The sequence below is a fragment of the Telopea speciosissima genome, chromosome 4 (genome assembly GCF_018873765.1).
Source record: "Telopea speciosissima isolate NSW1024214 ecotype Mountain lineage chromosome 4, Tspe_v1, whole genome shotgun sequence".
In the NCBI taxonomy this organism is placed as follows: domain Eukaryota; kingdom Viridiplantae; phylum Streptophyta; class Magnoliopsida; order Proteales; family Proteaceae; genus Telopea; species Telopea speciosissima.
In genome coordinates, this window is record NC_057919.1 from 70,798,647 (window position 1) to 70,818,385 (window position 19,739).

Sequence of the window (19,739 nt, forward strand, 5' to 3'; positions counted from 1 at the left end):
CTCTCTATATATATATATATATATATATATATATATATATATATTACATTAATATATTATATATATTATACAATACATCAAAAAATGGGTTGGGGCTTTGTTAAGTGGGTTGTGATGCCATGATAGGCTTTGTTAATTTCACTATTCAATGGACCATCGGGGCCAATCAGGGTCGGGTCGTGCTGGGTTGAGAGTATACTTGGCCTTGGCAGGATCAGGCTAGCTGGGGTTGGGTTTAGGTTAAGGCTCCTAGGATTGGACTAGGGTTAAGGTCAATCCCAGCCAACCCGGCCCATTGACACCCCTAAAATAAGGGGATAGAGTACTTATCTGAATCATAAACAAACCGAGTCGATCATGTTGACAATAAACACTAAATACAACATCACGATCCTAGAAAACCAAACCATAGAGAAACTTAAGGAATAGGTGGGACTAAGTTGTGACAAAAATCACATCCTTGAGACTGTATACCCCCTTTATGGTGCAAACCTGGTCCTTACAAATCAGCGTTCAAGATGAAACAATGCCCCAAACATGAAGCTATCTAGTAGTGCACTTCACTTGTTAGACTAATAAGGGCATGGAGAGTTGCAATCAATTGGACATAAAGAAAGAAGAGAGTAAGTCAAAAACAAAAATGAGATTGTATCCTATTGTTAGAGAAATGGGCTAGAGGTCTTCTCTTTATATAGGAGAAGAAGAGGCACCTCTTGGGAATGTCTCCAAAAGATATGCCCACAAACCAAGTTTTTGTCTACAAAACTTGTTTGTTGACCATTTAATTAAACAAGTTTTCCAATAGCTACACACAGTGGTCATTTATGTATCTATTATGAAACGGAAAAAAAAAATCTAATATTTGGAATCATATAGTTTAATTCATATAAAAATTTCAACATGGTTCGAAAAGATTACCTACATCCAATCGAGAGAATCAGAGATTTAGAAGAATCCAAGCAAACAATCACACATAATGGAAAGAATTTATTGTGGTTTGGCAAGATTGCCTACATCGACCTAAGAGAACCATAGATTTTTCATTATTTCCTAAAAAATTCTCTACAACACTCTCCACCTAACAAAGTGCTCCCCTTTGCTTCCGCCTAGTGTTTTCCACACAAAAACAATATATAAAAAAACCCAAAGCCCTAATCTGTACACAATTATATTCTACCCTAGCTAGTACATGTAATTGTCCCAAAACCCATCCCAATTACAAATACAGACTCAATTACAATTATGTGGAATGTTACAAAATACAAGACATACCCAACCCCAACAATCTCCACCTTGTCTTGGATTTTGCAAGCCACCCTGAAGAAGACAAGTATTGATGTCGTTTCTGCAAACTTCGCCACACCCAAACCGGCATGACCCACCCAAGCCCCCACCCTGGGTATCCTTGCCTATCTATTATGCCCAAATCGGCATGGCCCACACTCCACTCGGGGTGTCCTATACAGCTCACTGCCGTTGCACAAAGTGACGTGGCTTCACCTCTCCTATGGATGCGGCCCCTCTCCGTGATATCACTGCCACTCACCAAATCTAAAACGAAAGATACACGCTTCTTTTCAGACTTGTACTTGTTCATCACCTAAATCATGTACAGTCTCTATCCTCCACCTGTACCTCTTACGTGAGTTCCAATTACATGAGCTCCACCTGTTTTAACACTACCTACAAGTCTCTACACTCTACAACTTACCAATCATTTGTCCATGCCTCACAACCATGACCCTCTCTTGAAATCCTGAGAACTCCACCTTCATATGAGCATCTGAAACCTCTCGAATCCAATGTTTTTAGTGAAATCAGATTTTTCTTAAATCCGGCATATGCCTCACCTCAGTCGAAGTTCACACAATCCCATCAAACATATGAATACATACGAACCCAATCCCGACAACCTTACTTTCTGTATTATTTGCCATTTTGAATAGTTATTTTTTATTTTTATGTTGCATTTTAAATGGATAATGGAAACAGGTCTTATCTCTATAATGTCGTTCACCTAGAAGAATATGGTGATGGCTTGGTGAACTTCTTTGGATCAATAGAACCTTCAAAGGTCGTTCAATCCACTGTTCATGTGGGTATGAATGTCGTTGCTGTGACTACATATCAAATACAAGAATCAGGCTAATCCCTTTAATCAAATCTTGAGTCAGATCTCATCAGAAGTGGAGATAGTGTGTTTCAAGGTTCAATGTATAGTGTTGTTCCTTCTTTGACATTAAAGTGTCAAATTAATTCCCATAAATGGAGGATCTTTATCCTCTCAATTTGCCTATCCGTACTTGACATCAAGTACATCTAACAGAGGGAGCAGAAATGACTATCCTATCTCCTGTCCGAACACATTGCCTGAGGTAGAGTTGATGCAGCCACAGAAGAGGTCTTCACCAACCAATTAGAATTGTGCCACAACCATCCTAAGCAGATCCGACGTTCATCTCGGATCCAACAACGCAAAAGAGTGGTTTAATGCACAAGGAGTTCCACACGTCCAACAATACCTCTTCTAGTTTCTATATGATTTATTTTATTTTTTTAAAGTTAGGATTTGTTTCCAGATTGGTTACGTGTCTTACTTAGATAGTTATTTTCTTTAGTTGAGTTAGATAGTTAGTTTCTTTAGTTGAATCCTATTAGGAGTTAGTTCTCTTTTGTTTTTTTTTACTCTATTTAAAGCCACGTTTCTGCTTGTAAGAGGGAATTCAGTTATTAAAATTTAAGTTTCTCCACTTTCTGAGATTCAGTTTAGAACCTTGAAGAGTTCACATGAAGATCTTGAAGAATCTTCATTGCATTCTTGAAGAAGCGCAATTTCTTGAACCGTTGTGACGATCAACGTCGCAACTCCGTTGACGTTGCCGCTGGGTTGCTCCAGTTTGGTATCAGAGCTGTGTTCGATTGCACCGAGACAGCCGTTGCATCCTAGTGACGACTGTTTCATCGTTACTAGTTTTTGTGGGTTGCATTCACGTTGAAGCTATTAGCTGCATCTGCTTCATCATCTCTGCACCAATTCCAGTTTCCAACTACATCAAGGTTTGACCTTGCTGTCATGGTTTCCAAGCACAGAGGAGGCCGCTCAGCCCAGGTAGAGCAAGTTTATGAGAGAGATGACACTGCCAGAGAAGAGACGTTGCAACTTCGGCAGTAGGTTGCCGAACTAACTCGCGAGCTTGACCGCCTACGATCTGCAGCTCATAATACCACCAACACAGAGGAAGATAACGACAACCATTCTTCATCCTCGGAAGATCTTCAACATGCTCGTGTGAGAAGACCATGCCCACAACGACCACAACCAGCACCTGTCGAACGTGAACAAGACTGGAATCGCAAGTTCAAAGGAGACATTCCAGATTTCACGGGTAATGAAACGTCGGATGAGGCTGTGGATTGGTTAACCCTTGTCAATGAAGTATTTGAGCATTGGGAAGTACCAAAGACCAAGCACGTCGGCCTAATCACTATGCGACTGCGAGGTAAAGCCATCGCATGGTGGAGACGAGAGAAACAGACATGCCATAATGATGGTAAAACTCCCATTACACAGTGGCAACGAATGGAGGAAAAAATTGAGAAAGCACTTTCTTCCTGCAAGTTACAAACGGGAGTTATACCAACGGTACCAACACTTGAGACAAGGCACCCGTACGGTGGATCAATACACCAGCGAATTCAATGAATTGCTAATTCGCAACAATATTGGGAATTCAGAAGAGATGTTAGTAAGTAAATATTTGGGCGGATTGCAGTCCTATATTCAAGAGGTGCTTGAAGTTCTTGATATTTAGGACTTGGGAGATGCTCACCAACGTGCACTTAAGGTTGAGCGATCACGGCAGTGAAAGCAGCAACCTTTTTCCACGCCTAACCGATTCTCAACCGTGAGAGATACAACAGCCTATAACCCATCTTCTAAATCTACTTCCACCGTCCAATCCACATTAAACCCTACAATCCCTTCCACTACATATGGACCCATTTCTAATCAACCCAGTCGTACCACTCATCCACCTCCATTAACTCAATCTTCATCATCCAATATTAAATGTTACGCATGTGGTGAGATGGGTCACCGTGCTAATAATTGTCGGACTGTCAAGAACCGACTGGCTGGAAAAGGTCTACTATTAGAGAATGATCCTAACAATCCAGAGGAAGAGAACCTTGGCCTTAATCATGATCATGAATATCCACATTATGACAGTTCAGGTGACCATGAAGCAGGAGAGGTCTTACATGCTGATTCTGGTGAAATGCTTATGATGAGAAAAAATTTTCTCACACCTCGACAGGAACCCGGCGATCGTTGGCTCCGTAATAATATATTCCACTCGGCTTGCACTGTTTCAAGCAAAGTGTGCCAACTTATCATTGATTCTGGATGCTGTGAAAATGTCATCTCAGAAGAGGCAGTTCGAAAATTACAATTGGAATTGAAGGAGCATCCTACCCCCTACAAGATGACATGGCTAAAGAAGGGTATTAAGGTAACTGTATCGAAACGTTGCCTAGTCTCATTGTCTGTTGCTACTACATATTATGATAAAATATGGTGTGATGTGTTACCTATGGATGCTAGTCATATCATTCTTGGCCGCCCTTGGCAATTTGATAGGAAAACTGTTCATGATCGATGGGTACAAAAATACCTACTCTTTTGTTTATGATGGGAAGAAAATTGTGTTAGCCCTGTCTAAGGAGCCTATTAAACCCCCCATGGCTGAAAATTCCTCTTCTAATTTGCTCACCTTGAGGGACTTAAGAAGTGCTATGAATACTGTGGATGTGGTATATGTCTTGTTGAATAAATCTACAAATGATAGTGTTTCACATACTGTTCCTGAGAAAGTGAGGCCCCTCTTGACTGAGTTCCATGATGTATTTCCCTCTGATCTTCCTAATGGTCCTCCTCCTATGAGAGACATACAACACCAAATTGATTTGGTGCCCGGGGCTTCACTACCAAATTTGGCTCACTACCGAATGAGCCCAGTTGAGCGTGCAGAATTGCGGAGACAGGTTACAGAATTGATGAGTAAAGGCTTCATTCGGGAAAGCCTTAGTCCTTGCGCTGTACCGACCCTTTTGGTACCTAAGAAAAATGGCACATGGAGGATGTGTGTGGCTAGTAGGGCGATAAATAAAATTACTATCAAATATCGCTTTCCCATCCCTCGCCTTGATGACCTCTTGGACCAGTTATCTGGCGCCACCATTTTCTCGAAGCTAGATCTAAAAAGTGGCTATCATCAGATCCGAATTAAGCCCGGCGATGAATGGAAGACCGCATTCAAGACACGTGATGGGTTATTTGAGTGGCTCGTTATGCCATTCGGTTTATCTAATGGTCCTTCTACTGCATGCGATTCATGACACAGGTTCTGAAGCCATTTTTGGGACGTTTTGTTGTAGTTTATTTTGATGATATCTTAATTTTCAGCAAAACTAGTGATGAGCACTTGCAGCATCTCCGATCTGTTTTATCTGTGTTGAGACAGGAACAATTATTTGCAGCTCCTGACAAGTGCTATTTTATGGAGTCTCGAATCCTATTCTTGGGATTCAATGTTTCCGGAGATGGTACATCTGTTGATGATGATAAAATTAAGGTGATTCAAGAGTGGCCAACTCCCACTAATGTGCATGAAGTTCGTAGCTTTCATGGGCTTGCTTCCTTTTATCGACGATTTATTGCACATTTTAGCACCATTGCAGCCCCACTCACCACTTGCATGAAGAAAGGAGTGTTCGAGTGGACCAGTGCAATTGAAAGAAGTTTTGAGCAATTGAAGGAGAAATTGAGCATCGCTCCAGTTCTTGCCTTACCCAACTTTGACCTTATTTTTGAAGTTCATTGTGATGCATCAGGTACAGGTATTGGCGCCGTTCTAAGTCAAGGTGGTCACCCCATTGCTTATTTCAATGAGAAGCTTAGTGGTGCAAAGCTTCGTTATAGCACCTATGACTTAGAATTCTATGCTCTTTTTCGCACTCTTGAACATTGGAGGCCATATTTAATTCACAGGGAATTTATTTTGTATACTGACCATGAAGCTTTAAAGTATATTTCCAGTCAACAAACCCTTAATTCCCGCCGTGCGAAGTGGGCTGAATTTCTTCAAGAGTTCAATTTCATCATCAAGCACAAAGCTGGTATTCACAATCAGGTAGCAGATGCTCTTAGCAGAAAACAAAGTTTGCTTTCTACTATGCGTACCACAGTACTTGGTTTTGAGTCCTTTCGAGAACTTTATGCAGAAGATCCTTATTTTTCACATATTTTGGAAGAGGTGCGTGCCAAGACCACTGTTGAGTTTACTCTTTGTGATGGATTTCTCTTTAAGGGGAATCGACTGTGTATACCAGATTGTTCCCTTCGTTTGAAGATTATTGCAGAAGTTCATAATGAGGGACACTTTGGTCGTGATAAGACCCTTCAGTTGGTAATGAGTCGTTATTTTTTGCCCAATTTGAAACGGGATGTGCACCATTTTGTGATGCGTTGTAGAGTGTGTCAAACATCCAAAGGACAGGCTACCAATGCTGGTTTATATTTGCCCTTGACTATTCCCAAAGCTCCTTGGGAAGATATTTCTATGGATTTTGTTCTCGGGTTGCCACGAACCCAACGGGGTATGGACTCCGTCTTTGTTGTCGTTGACCGATTTTCCAAGATGGCCCATTTTATTCCTTGCAGAAAAACCATGATGCGTCTCGTATCGCCGATCTGTTCTTTAAAGAAGTTTTCAAATTACATGGTGTTCCCAAGACCATCACCTCTGATAGAGATGAGAAGTTTCTCGGACATTTTTGGCGACAACTGTGGAAGAGTCTAGGTACATCACTTTAGTTCAAAAGTGTTTCATCCCTAGACTGATGGGCAAACTGAGGTTGTCAATCGTTCCTTGGGTAACTTGTTGCGGAGTTTGATAGATGATAACCCCCGTTCTTGGGAGAATCGTTTATCTTTGGGCGAGTTTGCCTTCAATTGTTCAGTGAATCGCTCCACTGGTCTTAGCCCGTTCATGATTGTGTATGGTAGGCAACCAACAACGGCACTCGACCTTGCACCGATTCCTTTTCCTAGACAACCTCTTGTCCAAGTAGAGGAGATTGCATCTCAATTGCGGCTATTCATGACGAAGTACAGCAAAAGTTGGTGACTAGTGCTGCGACGTATAAGAAGGCTGTCGATCAGCGGCAGCGAGAAGTGCTCTTCGAACCCGACGATTATGTTTGGGCATTCTTACCCCCTGAACGTCAACCCACTGGCAGCTATAGCAAGCTTAATGACCGGAAGATAGGGCCATTGGAAGTTCTTGCGCACATCAATTCAAATGCATACCGTTTAAAGCTGCCCTCTCATATTTGAACGCATAATGTCTTTAATGTTTGGCATTTGACACCTTATCTTGGCGATTCATTGGATGATGGTGACACGAATTCGAGGTCGAATTCTCTTCAACCTGGAGGGAATGACGCAGCCACAGAAGAGGTCTTCACCAACCAATTAGAATTGCACCACAACCATCCTAAGCAGATCCGGCGTTCATCACGGATCCAACAACGCAAAAGAGTGGTTTAATGCACAAGGACTTCTACACGTCCAACAATATCTCTTCTGGTTTCTATATGATTTATTTTATTTTTTTAAAGTTAGGATTTGTTTCCAGATTGGTTACGTGTCTTACTTAGATAGTTATTTTCTTTAGTTGAGTTAGATAGTTATTTTCTTTAGTTGAATCCTATTAGGAGTTGGTTCTCTTTTGTTTTTTTTTAACTCTATTTAAAGCCACGTTTCTGCTTGTAAGAGGGAATTCAGTTATTAAAAATTAAGTTTCTCCACTTTCTGAGATTCAGTTTAGAACCTTGAAGAGTTCACATGAAGATCTTGAAGAATCTTTGTTGCGTTCTTGAAGAAGCGCAATTTCTTGAACCGTTGTGACGATCAACGTCGCAACTCCATTGACGTTGCCGCTGGGTTGCTCCAAGAGTCCACATGGGGTCCACCTCCCTCTATTAGATGTACTTGACGTCAAGTACGGGCAGGCAAATTAAGAGGATAAAAATTAATAATTGGAACCTTTACATAGGTTTTTTTTTCGATAAACCTTCACAAAGGTTTCAACTGTTTTGTTGTCTGTTTCATTACTTGGACTTTTATTTCTTGGGGTGATGTTCTCTGTGCCGCAGTGCAGCCTACACCCAGGCACATGGGGGTGGATGCAATGACCACTCTGCCCCCCTGCACAGGCTGCCCATATGTCTGGACGTAGGCTGCACTGCGGCACAGAGAACATTCTTCCTTATTTCTATTATTAATATTAAAAACAAAATTATTGATTACCCATAAAGAATGAAAAAAATATATATAATTTTACCCTTTGGCAACGTCATCCGATCCGAAGGTGAGGTTTGATGCATATGCAAGAGAGGTGGGGCCTAGCTGTCTGTGTTTTTAGGGTACCGTCTAGGCTGTCATGCGGCAGATCATATGGTGTCTAGGCCGTCATGTGATGGAAAATTATCCTCTTGAATTCCTTAAAACTCGACAATGCTAGGTGGAGATGACACGTGGCAGCTCGGACATCCAACGGTCCGAGCTTATTGACTATGTTGAACTCGGACTGTTGAATGTCCGAGTTACCACATGTCAGCATTCCCACCTAGCACTGCCGAGCTTAGGAATTGGAGAAGATAATAATCCGTCATGTGGTCGATGATATATATGAGGAGTGGGGACAGCAGGTAATACATATTATAAAATATGGAAAAGGGCCGGGCTGAATGAGATAGCAGGTAATGGAAACTAGGGCTGCAAGTTTGGCCCTGTCGGCCCTGGTCCGCCCTGAGCCCGAATAGGGCTTGGGCTAAGATTTCTGGCCCTGAAGGCGGGTTAGGGCCAGAAATTCCTAGCCCTGAGCCAGGGTCGGGTCAGGGTTGAGACCTCGGGCTTAGCCCGACCTTGATTTTGACCTTGAATTTTGACCCTGAATCTTGGCCATGTAGAAAATTCTTTATCTATTAAAAAATATAAGTTCTTATACATCAACAAGTCTCTAGCGTACTTGATAGTTTGTGGTGCACCAAACCCACTTGCTATCAAGAGGTCTTGGGTTTAAGCCTCTTCTTTCACATCTTTTTAACACTTATTATTTTAATTTGCTTATTGCAGGACCACGATCAGGGCCAATAGGTCAAGCCCGACCCAATCAGGGCGGGCTTGGGCTGGGCTTGGCCCGTCAAGGTTAGGGTTAGGGTCATGGTATTTAGGCCCTGAGTTAGGGTCAGGGTCAGGGCGGGCCTGGGCCCAGCTAAGGGGACTCCTGGTTGGGTTAGGGTTTTAAAAAGCCCGAGCCTATTGCAGCCCTAATGGAAACCATATAACATTGAGAAGTCAAAAGCTTTTGGTAGCAGGAAGGTACAGTACCTACAGAAAAGAAAAAGCCTGTAATTTAAAATATCCTTATATGTATGAACCTTGTAAAAATTTACCATCTAATTAATATATTTTCTTTCTTTTTTCATTAAAAAAAAAAAACAGAAAAGAAAAATGCGGTTTCCTATAGAAAGATCAATGGATCATGGATGGGGAAGAAAAATCTAATTTGAATCATCTACTGCCTAGCTGTCCGGCAGGACCGTGCTGCCCAGACACGATGAGGCGTGCAATGACCGCATCACCCCTGCCTGAGCGCCTTGCCCGACCGAGTGGGGGTAAGGCAGTCATTGTGTGTCTCATCGTGTCTAGGCAGCACGGTCCTGCTAAGCAGCTCGACAGTAGAGGATCTTGATCCAGAAAAATCAACCAGTGATGTAATTCGAAAAGGAAGTTGGGTGGTATCAGAGCTACCCTTCAAAATGCACCACTTAAACGCATCATTTAAATCTAAACCTTTGAATTTTTTAAATTGAATTTTAACCATTAAAAATATAAGTTATTTATTTTAATTATTTTTGTTATTACCTCCCACAGCCGATTAGATTATTTTGAGGGTGAAATTGAAAAATGAAAACCAGAAGGTAGTGTAGAGCAGGATTTCTCATCGGTGTCGGTGGAGATCGAGAGCTCTCAAGAGCATCGATGTTGTTCGCACCTCCATTTTCTTCGCCGCTGGTTTCAGATGGGGAAGGTCTAGGAAATTATAGAGATGACGGAGGTGGGAGGAGGGAAGGGGGCGGTGTTGCAGACTTACAGGTGGAGGTGGGGGAGATATGAGGAGGAAAACGAGATGCGATGGGGCAGGGTTGTGGTTTCCCTTCGTCAGTGGGTTGGGGGAGTTGTAGAGGGTGGCCGGTGGTATTCTGTGAAGAAGAAGCATGGGGTGGGGTTGGGAGGACGAACAGGGGATGTAGAGTTGTCATTTCAATCTACGATTCTCGAGCCCCATTTTTCAATTCTTTTTATTCGCCCTCCTTCTTTATTCTTTGCCGAGGGTTTCAAGGGGGTGGGTGGAGTTGGGAAGACGGATAGGGGATGGAGAAAGAAAGAGAAGTGAAAGCATTGTTTGGGGTGAGGATTGTGTGAGAATTACTATAGCAACAGAGGGGAAGAAGGCACGGGGTAAAAGGGCATTGGGGGAGGGGGGGGACCTATGAGGCTTTACCTTTCCTTTTGTTGCGTTGGCTACTACAGTCTTAAATCTGAAAACATTTTCATGCTTCAGCAGAACTCGGTGAAACAACCTCAGTAGTCCACTTGTGCGATATTGTTGAATACAATAACTAGGGCAGAAGTGAGGAAGTTTTCTCTACATGATTGATTTGATGCTCCAAATTCTAATTTTTGGTGTGAATGGTAGACACCGACAGAAGAGCAGTGGCAGAGATGTACAAATGAAACAACCGTACAAGAGAGAATATTAACCGGTTAAGGGTAAAATGATTGACGGGTTAAGATTTGATATAATAAATCAATGGTTAGATTTGGGAGGTGCATATAGGGAGGGACCCTGATCTTCTACGGCACCACGGGCAGAGCAGCCTGAAAAGCGCACATATAGGTCGTTCTGCAATAATTGCCTTGCCCTTGTCCGAGCACCTTGCCTAAGCAGGGATAAGACGGTTATTGCAGGACACCCTATTTGTGCACCGCTCAGACCGCTCTGGGCAGAGCACTGTAGACTATCTGAATATGTATAGGGAGTGAGTTTAAGGGTAGCGCTGCCACTGCAACCTTTTACCCCATACTTATATATATATATATATATATATATATATATATATATATATATATCCGACACTCTGAACCGAAAGAGAAGAATCAAAAGCAGTTTACTGAATGGGACATGTATCCTTTATCAAAAAAATAGATGGGACATATATCCCCTGTTCGGCTGTTCCCCACTCGACAAAGCAGTCAGCAGTAAGCAACCTAGCATTCAGCATTCAACATTTAAAGGGGTAAAATTTTTTTTACTACAAATGCATGCATACATGCAGATTAAAGAATGATTTTACATGTGAATCCATTCTGAAAGTTAAACATTTCACAGCGTGACAAGAAACCAACCACTTCTACCCAAAAATAAACAGACAAGAAACCAACCACCACTATCTTCATCCTTCTTTCTTCAGTGACCACCACCTTATAATTCCAAAGAGACTAAATGATTTAAAAGAGAGGATAAACAAATGGGGTGGAAGAACCGAATCCCTTTCTATATTGCACGGACCAAATGATTTAAGAAACAACTGGCCGGGACACAGCGGAGGGGAGAGGAGAGAGAGAGAGAGAGAGAGAGATAATGTAATATAGAAAAGTACAGGGAAAATACCTCTTGAGGCCCCGGTATTCCCCTTCCCTCCGACGCTTGGTGGGAGGGAGGGAGGGGGTTAATTGCTGGTGATCCGATGAAATTAAGTCAGCTGCGGTCTTGCAGGTGGAGTCGCTGGGCCAACAACCTTCTTCAGGGTCGGGAACTGTGAACAGATCTTCATTACTTTCCTCTGAAACGTCATCAACAGATCCGGAATTCCCAGATCGATCATCTAAATCAAAAACCGCAAAAAAAGACGGACAAACATTCTCGAAATATACTAAAAAAAGAAAATTGGTTGAACTCTTCTAGACAGACGAATCCAAATGCTAAAAGTGTCAATATTCATAAAATCGATCAAATTCATTGTTCTAGGGCTAGTACAAGCTTCTTATTTAAAAAGAAAGCAACTTTAATCTCAAGCCTCACCCATACAGATTTATCTATGGCTGAGATTGAATATAAAGCAAGGGGCATCATAGTGGAAAGGAAATCATGTTCTCGTTTGGATTTCATATGTGCGTCATGTCATCTGGTGTACGAAAATGGGTAATCAGGTTATTACCTGAACGGAGATGGGAATGCAGCAGAAGAGGATCTCGTACAGGTTTGGTTACTAGTTTCACGAACTCAAATAATCTGCTTCACGATCTTTGAATATCTTGTTAGGTTTCTTTACGGAGAACTCCACACCACAAATCCCTAGGGAGAGATTGACTTCCAAAGAGAACACACAACACTAAAAAAGAGGGAGAATTTGGTTATCAACACAATCTAAAATAGAAGAACGTGGACAAAAAGTTAGATAAGGCGTTCTTGCTTGGCAAGTGGCAACTACAAGAGGATCTCTACTCCACCAATTAACGATTCCAAAACCTGATCGAGACTATGTAACCTATGTGCTGATGAGTTTAATGTATTGGTTATCTTAATACATTATCAACTCATCAAGCTACCCTCTCACATTATATAAGGACATCCAATGTTGTTTTCAACGTTCGATGTGAAAAAGTTCTGTTGTGACATTTCAAATTACCATCCCAATTTTGTTTGTTTAACTTTGGGTGATGAACTTACAAAAATTTGGGGAACAACATTAAATGTTTTGTTTATTGACATGACATTTAAAAATCTCACCCCTACACTATTCAAAATCCCACAAAAAACAAAAGCCTTTGATTACTGTTCATGGAAAAAATAAATATCCCACTCTTATTCCCAACTTGTTACACTGTGAGACCTAGTTTTACAACATTTCCACCCTATTTTCCCCGTCAAACAAGCGGGCCTTATTGAAATATCATTTAGCCCTAAAAGAATCTGCAATTGCAATTGAGAATATACAATCTAATAAAAAAAATTTGAAATGATCGAAAAGACAAATTGACAAAGTAACAAAATCAAAAATAAAAAAATAAAAAAAATAGAAGAAAATAGCTGAGGCTTCCAACGAAGCTAGTTTGGAGACCGCACCAATGAGAGGGGCAAGAAATGGATTCGTTCAATGAAAAAACTCATATTTTGTCTAATAAGAGAGAAGAATGTCAATGGACTTTATGTTGGGTTTTTGAACTTTATTAACACATGCTAGTCTAATTGGGCCCATGTATAACTGACTTAATACATTGTGGGAGTGTGATTAGGGTCAGGGAGAATATTATATATTCAACCCAAGGTCGCCACAACCGTCACTTGATATATTCTATTATTTTTTCTACTCACGGGAGAACTAAATGAAAGGCTATGGAAGGCTATTGGGAAGGAGAAAAGCTAGGTAATCGACTTCGATCATCAATCAAAAGTTATGTTTTGTTCTCTCTTAATCATTGATGCATTCCAAATCTGTATGGGCATATTCATGAGTGATTGGGATTCACAAATCCCTACACTTCATAGATTATTGATAATTCATTCTGTGAGAGGGCGTGGGGTGAAATCCCCACTCTGGCATGGTTTTTAGTATCGGTATCAGATCAGCTCATATGACATTGTTTGAGTTATTGGTCTCAAATCAGCTGTATCGTTCAATCCATATCGATACCGGATCAGTGAATTATATGGAAATGGTACAAACAAAGGTTATACTTATCAAAATACACTCAATATTGGCATATTTGAGCATAAAACCATCTTACATGACCAATATGATACCATTGCCAATAGGATCGGACCTGATACCCATACCGATCCATCCAATGCTCGATACCCCAAACCATGACTCTGCTAATGGTTCTAGTGAACGGTACGGATCAGATTTCGACACAGATCAGATATCGACATGGATCAGCATTGATCCATTGATAGTTTTGTTCCTGGCTTTCCTTAAAAATAGGATTTTTTTTGATAAATTTACCCTTAATTTGTATTGTACGGCAAATACGTAAGTGACTGTATCAAAGTCTACCAATATCAATACGAATCATCCAATATGGCCAATTCGTGTCCGATACCTAAAACCATGACTGGAATCTTTTTCCAAATGAAAAAATGAGAAATATTGTTAAGGAGTTCCTGTAACTTCCTATGAAATCGTAGTATCTTGTAATGGGAAAATGTTTTGCTGCTTCACTTGTAGTGGGAATGTTCTTGCTACAAGACTTGCAACTAAGAAAATGGAATAATTCACTTTCCCTTTAGGTTCATATATATCTTCCTTGGTTTTAGTATTTTCTAAAGTATTCTTTAGATCTCATTTCTTTAGTCGTCAGCCTAAGTTTAGCAAGAACATATATGTTACAAGTGTAGGAGCAAAATTTGGTCCCTTGTAATGGCATATTGCAATATCTTGTAACCATAGAGTGGAGGTGAGTGAGACGAGGATCCGACTCCTCTCCAATGAGCCCGCCGCCAAATGAATACCCAATGGGCATTTGCCTAGATGTGTGCCAGCAAGCCCAGCCGATGGATGTATCATTGGGCACTGGTTGGGCAGATTCCTCATTGGAGAGGAGCCCGACGCGAGAGACGAAAGGGACGTCAAGGGACGTCAAGGGTCTTCAAGCTTTTCTTCATCCCCGGAACTAGAAAACCAATTATATAAACGCCACGTGTCCCACGACAATACTGCATACACAATAGCATTCCCTGGGGTTTTAGATAATCCAGTGTTTCTAGTCTCAATCTAAAGGCTTATAACTAACCACCTAATAATACTACAATAGCAAAGATAATTTGCACGAGAATTCCATTAAATAGGGGACTTGGGGGAGTGGTGGGGACTGAGGATTGGCACTGACCTGAATGAATGGATTTCCTTCCACCCATACCAGCAAAGATACATGTTATGTGACTACCTTTAATTTGTTTTCTGACTTTTCTCAGGTCTCTCTTTCCCATTTGCTTGCGCTCCGTCTGCTGCAACTCCTTTTGGGTTGTCGTGATTCTCGTGACCCATTTCCTTAGCTGCTACTCCTTCTCCTTGCTTTTTCTCTTTCGAGCTCAACTCTCTCTCTCTCTCATGGCTAGCGATGGTGTTGTCCCGGATCACAGTTCTGATGGGGTAAGTAACTTTCGTTTCCCTACTTATGAGTTTATTAGAAGCAATACAATCGGGTATTAGATCTCGTCCAAGAGATATCATACGAGATTAGGATTGATAAGAGAAGGAAAACGTTCAAAATTCATGCGTGTTTCACTGTCACTGTTTATGATTCTACCCGTTTGCGTTTTGGTCTAGTTTTCATGAACCGCTTTTGGGATGAAGTCCTTTGTAACCTTTTTTTCCCCCTTCTATCTATGCTTTTCATTGTCACGAACAAGGAACTTTAGCTCTGTACCCACTGCAAATTTGGAATTTGTTTTCCGGGAGGGAGAGGGGAGAGGGGGAAGGCACCTAACTTAGTTATCTGAGAATAATTCACCAGTTTTAACCTAGCAGAGTTTTATCTCTAAACGAAGCATTTTAGGAAAAAGGTCTAAAGTCGTAAGAGATTCGGTATTGAAATTATATCGTCAAGAAGAGCATGTATGAGTATCTACTCATTACAATGATGAGAAGTGTTAATTGATTAATACAATATGGTTTGATAAATTCTTTTTTTTTTTTTTTGTCCTTACGAATTTTTTTACCTTGAATGGACTCTGTTTTGGATTGATGTACCTGATTAAACTTTCTATTTCAGTATTTCTCGGAAGAATGCGTGAAATAACCTTGTAGTAATTGCCGACGAATTCATAATTTCTTGGAATGAAAGACTCATGATCATGGATGTCCTTGTCGTCAAACCCACTGGTGTCTTTCCAGTCAGTTGTTTCTCAAGAAATAGGCTTTTCTTGTGGCTAAACAAATTCTTTTGTCTTTCATAAAAGGAAAAAAAGAAGAGAAACCTTTTCAGCCCATTACCTATTTTGATAACTGATTATGGATCCAAGCACAGCCAGCAGAGCAGCGCCTATTTTTTTCTTTATTTAAAGAATTTTCACCAGAAAAATCTGGAGCTCGGAGAGAGAACATGGAAAATAAGGTTTATGTTGTTTTCTTTTTTATACCTCTGACCATCTTACAATTCTATAGAATCTTTGTAACACTAAAGATTTTTGTTTATATTGGTGTCTGGGATCACCTGGTTTCTGTATTCAGTTTAGTGTTTCATGAGTGAGCTTGATGAAGCTAAGATGATCAAAATTTTCATTTTCTTTTCATATTTAGATCCCTTCCCCCCCCCCCCCCCCATTTTTTCTCCCAACCCACACATCATGAAGTTGCTTGCATTCACAAGTACTGGAAACAAACATGGAGTTCATGAGCTCCAAACGCTAAACAAATGCAAAAATTGGAAAAGCTTGCAAGATTATTTGGAAAACCCATTGAAAATTTAGTTACTGCTCCTCTCATCAGGTTTTCTTCTCCATCAGCTAGCCTAGTAGAAGTCTCCATCAAACATTTTTTCTATGTTTTTGAATTATGAAATGTAGGGAAATACATGAGGGCCCAATATTACTCATATAGGTTTCTCTATTATTTTAATCCTGAGCCATGGGCATGCTCTTTAAATTTTCGTTGAGAAATAGATAGAAGGTACAACCTGCCAGTTATGTCTCTCTCTCTCTCTCAAAATAGATATTCTGTTGCTGATGAACAGGAATTAAATTTTGTTTTCTTGCTTTGATCTGTGCTTGATACACACATCTTTCAAATTAGTTCTTACCCTTCCTTTCAAATCATTTTTCCGCTCCTTTTAATGTGTATGATTATTTCTTATTCTTGACTGCTGCTAATGGGTTCAAACTACTGCAGCAAGTTGAGAAGAAGGGAAATGAAGAACCAAAGACCATTGAACAAGGGGGTATTCCTCCATCGAAGGAAAATAATGTGATTGAAGGAGAAGAAAAGGCCAAAGATGATGAATCTGTTATTGTCAAGGCACCTACTATATCAAAAGAAGTGGCAAATACGCAGATTGTGCCTCCTGCAATTGCAGAGGGTGAAAAAGTTGAAGAGTTCGATGAAATCACTGATTCGGATGTTCCAGTGACAGATGGTTCACAAGTGAGAGCAAGTCCTGATTCAAAACTAGATATATCCTCTGTTCCTAATTCTGTTGTTGTGGCTGTTGAAAAAGAACCAGAGGAATCATCAATTGAAGGCTCAGACAATCCAGTAGAACTCTTGGAATCTCCTATAAAAGATTCAGAACCTGAAGTGGGAAAAAATCCAGAAGAAGCTTCTGTTGAGGAGCCTAAAATGGTTGAAAAACCAGAACCAGTTGCAGAAGTTAAAGGGAAACCACAAGAACTGTCTGAAGAAGTTGAGGAAATATATCAGACACTTGCGCCTAACGAGAGTGTGGATAAAAATATCACCAGTGATGCAGGGACTAACAATGACGAGTCCTTGAAGGGAGAAGTTTCCATTGTGGGACCTAAAATGGAAGAAAAACCAGAATCAGTTGTTGATGTGGGAGGAAAACCCCAAGAGGTTGATATATACTCTGTTCCTGATTCTGTTATTGAGGCTGTTGGAAAAGAACCAGAGGAATCAATTGAAGCCTTAGACAAACCAGTGGAACTCTTGGAATCTCATACAAGAGATTCAGAACCTGAAGTGGAAAAAAAGCCAGAAGAAGGGAGCGTGGATAAAGATATTATCGCTGATTTGGGGACCAAAGCGGACGAGTCCTTGAAGGGAGAAGTTCTTATTGTGGGACCTAAAATGGCAGAAAAGCTAGAATCAGTTGTTGAGGTGGGAGGAAAACCCCAAGAGGCTGAAGAAGTTGAGGAGAAATCTGAGATGCTTAAGCCTAAGGAAAGCATCGATGATGATATTGGAAAAGATGGAGTGGCCCAGACAGAGGAGTCCTTTAAGGAAGAAGCTTCTGTAGTGGAACCTAAAACACTAGAAAAATCTGAGTCAGTTGTTGAGATGGGAGGAAAACCACAAGAACAGGATGAAGGAGTTGAGAAGAAATATGAGATGCTTGATTCCAAGGAGAGCTTGGACAGTGACATCACAAAAGATGATTTGATTGATATAGTCGAGGAGGATACCAAGTCCTTGAAGGAAGAAAAGGTCACTAAAGATGAGGGCCCTGTTACTTTGGAATCAGATACAGTTGTTTCTGCTAGTCAGGGAGCAGGATTTGGTCTGAAAGAAGATGGAATGAAATCTGTTACTCCTAATGTAGAAAAGGTCAGTGTGGATGATACTAAGAAAGAATTTGGGGTTGATGAGGAGAAGGCAGCTGTGCAAGTGGGGGATATCGAAACAAAGGAAGAAGGGAAAGTTGTAAACATGGAAGAGGGAAAACACAATGATGTGAAAATAGAGGAGCTGACTCAACTGGAGCAAACAGAAACCATAGAAGAAAAGGAAGCAAAGGATATGAAAATTGATGAGAATGAAGAAAATAATGTCAAGAAAGAGGAGTTGATGCTACCTGAGCCAACAGAAACCAAGAATGTGGTTGGCTCCTATACAGAAACTGAAGTTACTGAAAAATTTTCCGAGGAACAGAGTGCTTCTAAAGATGCTGAAATGGGCACTGAAGAGAAGAAAGAGCATGATGCCAAAGTTGGTACGCCAGATTTGAAGGGTAAAGTGGATGTGGTTGAAATTAGCAATGTTGTTAATGAACCCACTGCGGAATCAAAGGAGTCAGAGTTAGAAGGGAAGGTGGAGGAAGCTATACAGACATGTGTAGATAATCTGGATAAAGGAGTAGTGGTTGAGGAGACTGCAAAATCAGGTGCTCCAGATGTGGCATTATCCAAAATTGAGGATAACTCAAAAACAGACCAGGACCCTCCTGAACGAGAAGCTCCGGCCAAGCCCTCTCAAAAACACTCTAATAACATTATATCAAAGGTGAAGCAGTCGATTGCAAAGGTCAAGAAAGCAATCATTGGGAAATCTCCAAGTTCGAAAACCCTCTCTTCTGAAGCCAAGGGTGATATACAAATTAAATGATGGGGGCAAAGATAGAGGGAAGTTTCTAGTTGGGTTGTCAAAGGTGTTTTGTGCTGGTTATTGTTTTGTCATAGATGCTGTAAATGTCAGGTTTCTGTGTGATGGCAAGTGAGTGTACATAGAAGGTATGGGCCATGCACGAGCTCTCTGTCTCTGACGATTTTGATGGTTTTCTTCTCCTAGCTTTTTCTAGTTGCAAGTGATTGCTTGTATTTGTTGGTGTTTTGTTTTGGTGAGTACTTATTTATGCCCTTTATGATACATCGTATATTTCTATATATGTTTCTCAATAGATCTATTGATGTATGTATTTTGTATTGTATATTGTGATTAGTGAATTCATATTATTCTTTTACCTACTATGTAAATTTTTCATTTGTGGGTATGGTCTCCCAACTATTGAAGCTTCTTTTTGTGCTCAAATACATTCCAGATATATGATCATAAGATAGTATTCACTCTTCCAGAATAAACCAAGAGTTCGGAATGACCTTCATAAGATAAGGCCGTTCGAACTATGTGGTCATAAGCATGAGACAGGTGGTGCTTAA

At 40.7% G+C, this 19,739-nt stretch overlaps 1 protein-coding gene across 1 annotated transcript; it reads left to right on the forward strand.

The window, feature by feature from the left end:
• Positions 1-17,763: 17,763 nt before the first annotated feature.
• Positions 17,764-19,455, forward strand: LOC122660356 (muscle M-line assembly protein unc-89-like). The gene is made up of 2 exons (XM_043855627.1): positions 17,764-18,275; positions 18,324-19,455. The coding sequence occupies exons 1-2, from the start codon at positions 17,935-17,937 to the stop codon at positions 19,186-19,188; spliced, it is 1,206 nt and encodes a 401-aa protein (XP_043711562.1). The 5' UTR covers positions 17,764-17,934; the 3' UTR covers positions 19,189-19,455.
• Positions 19,456-19,739: the final 284 nt, after the last annotated feature.

What these genes read in the sequence shown, in the direction of transcription:
- LOC122660356 (XM_043855627.1), top strand. Translation starts at nt 17,935, where the DNA reads ATGGCAGAAAAGCTAGAATCAGTTGTTGAGGTGGGAGGAAAACCCCAA. An exon ending in GTCGAGGAGGATACCAAGTC is followed by an intron (nt 18,276 to 18,323) that starts CTTGAAGGAAGA and finishes TGTTACTTTGGA; the next exon opens with ATCAGATACAGTTGTTTCTG.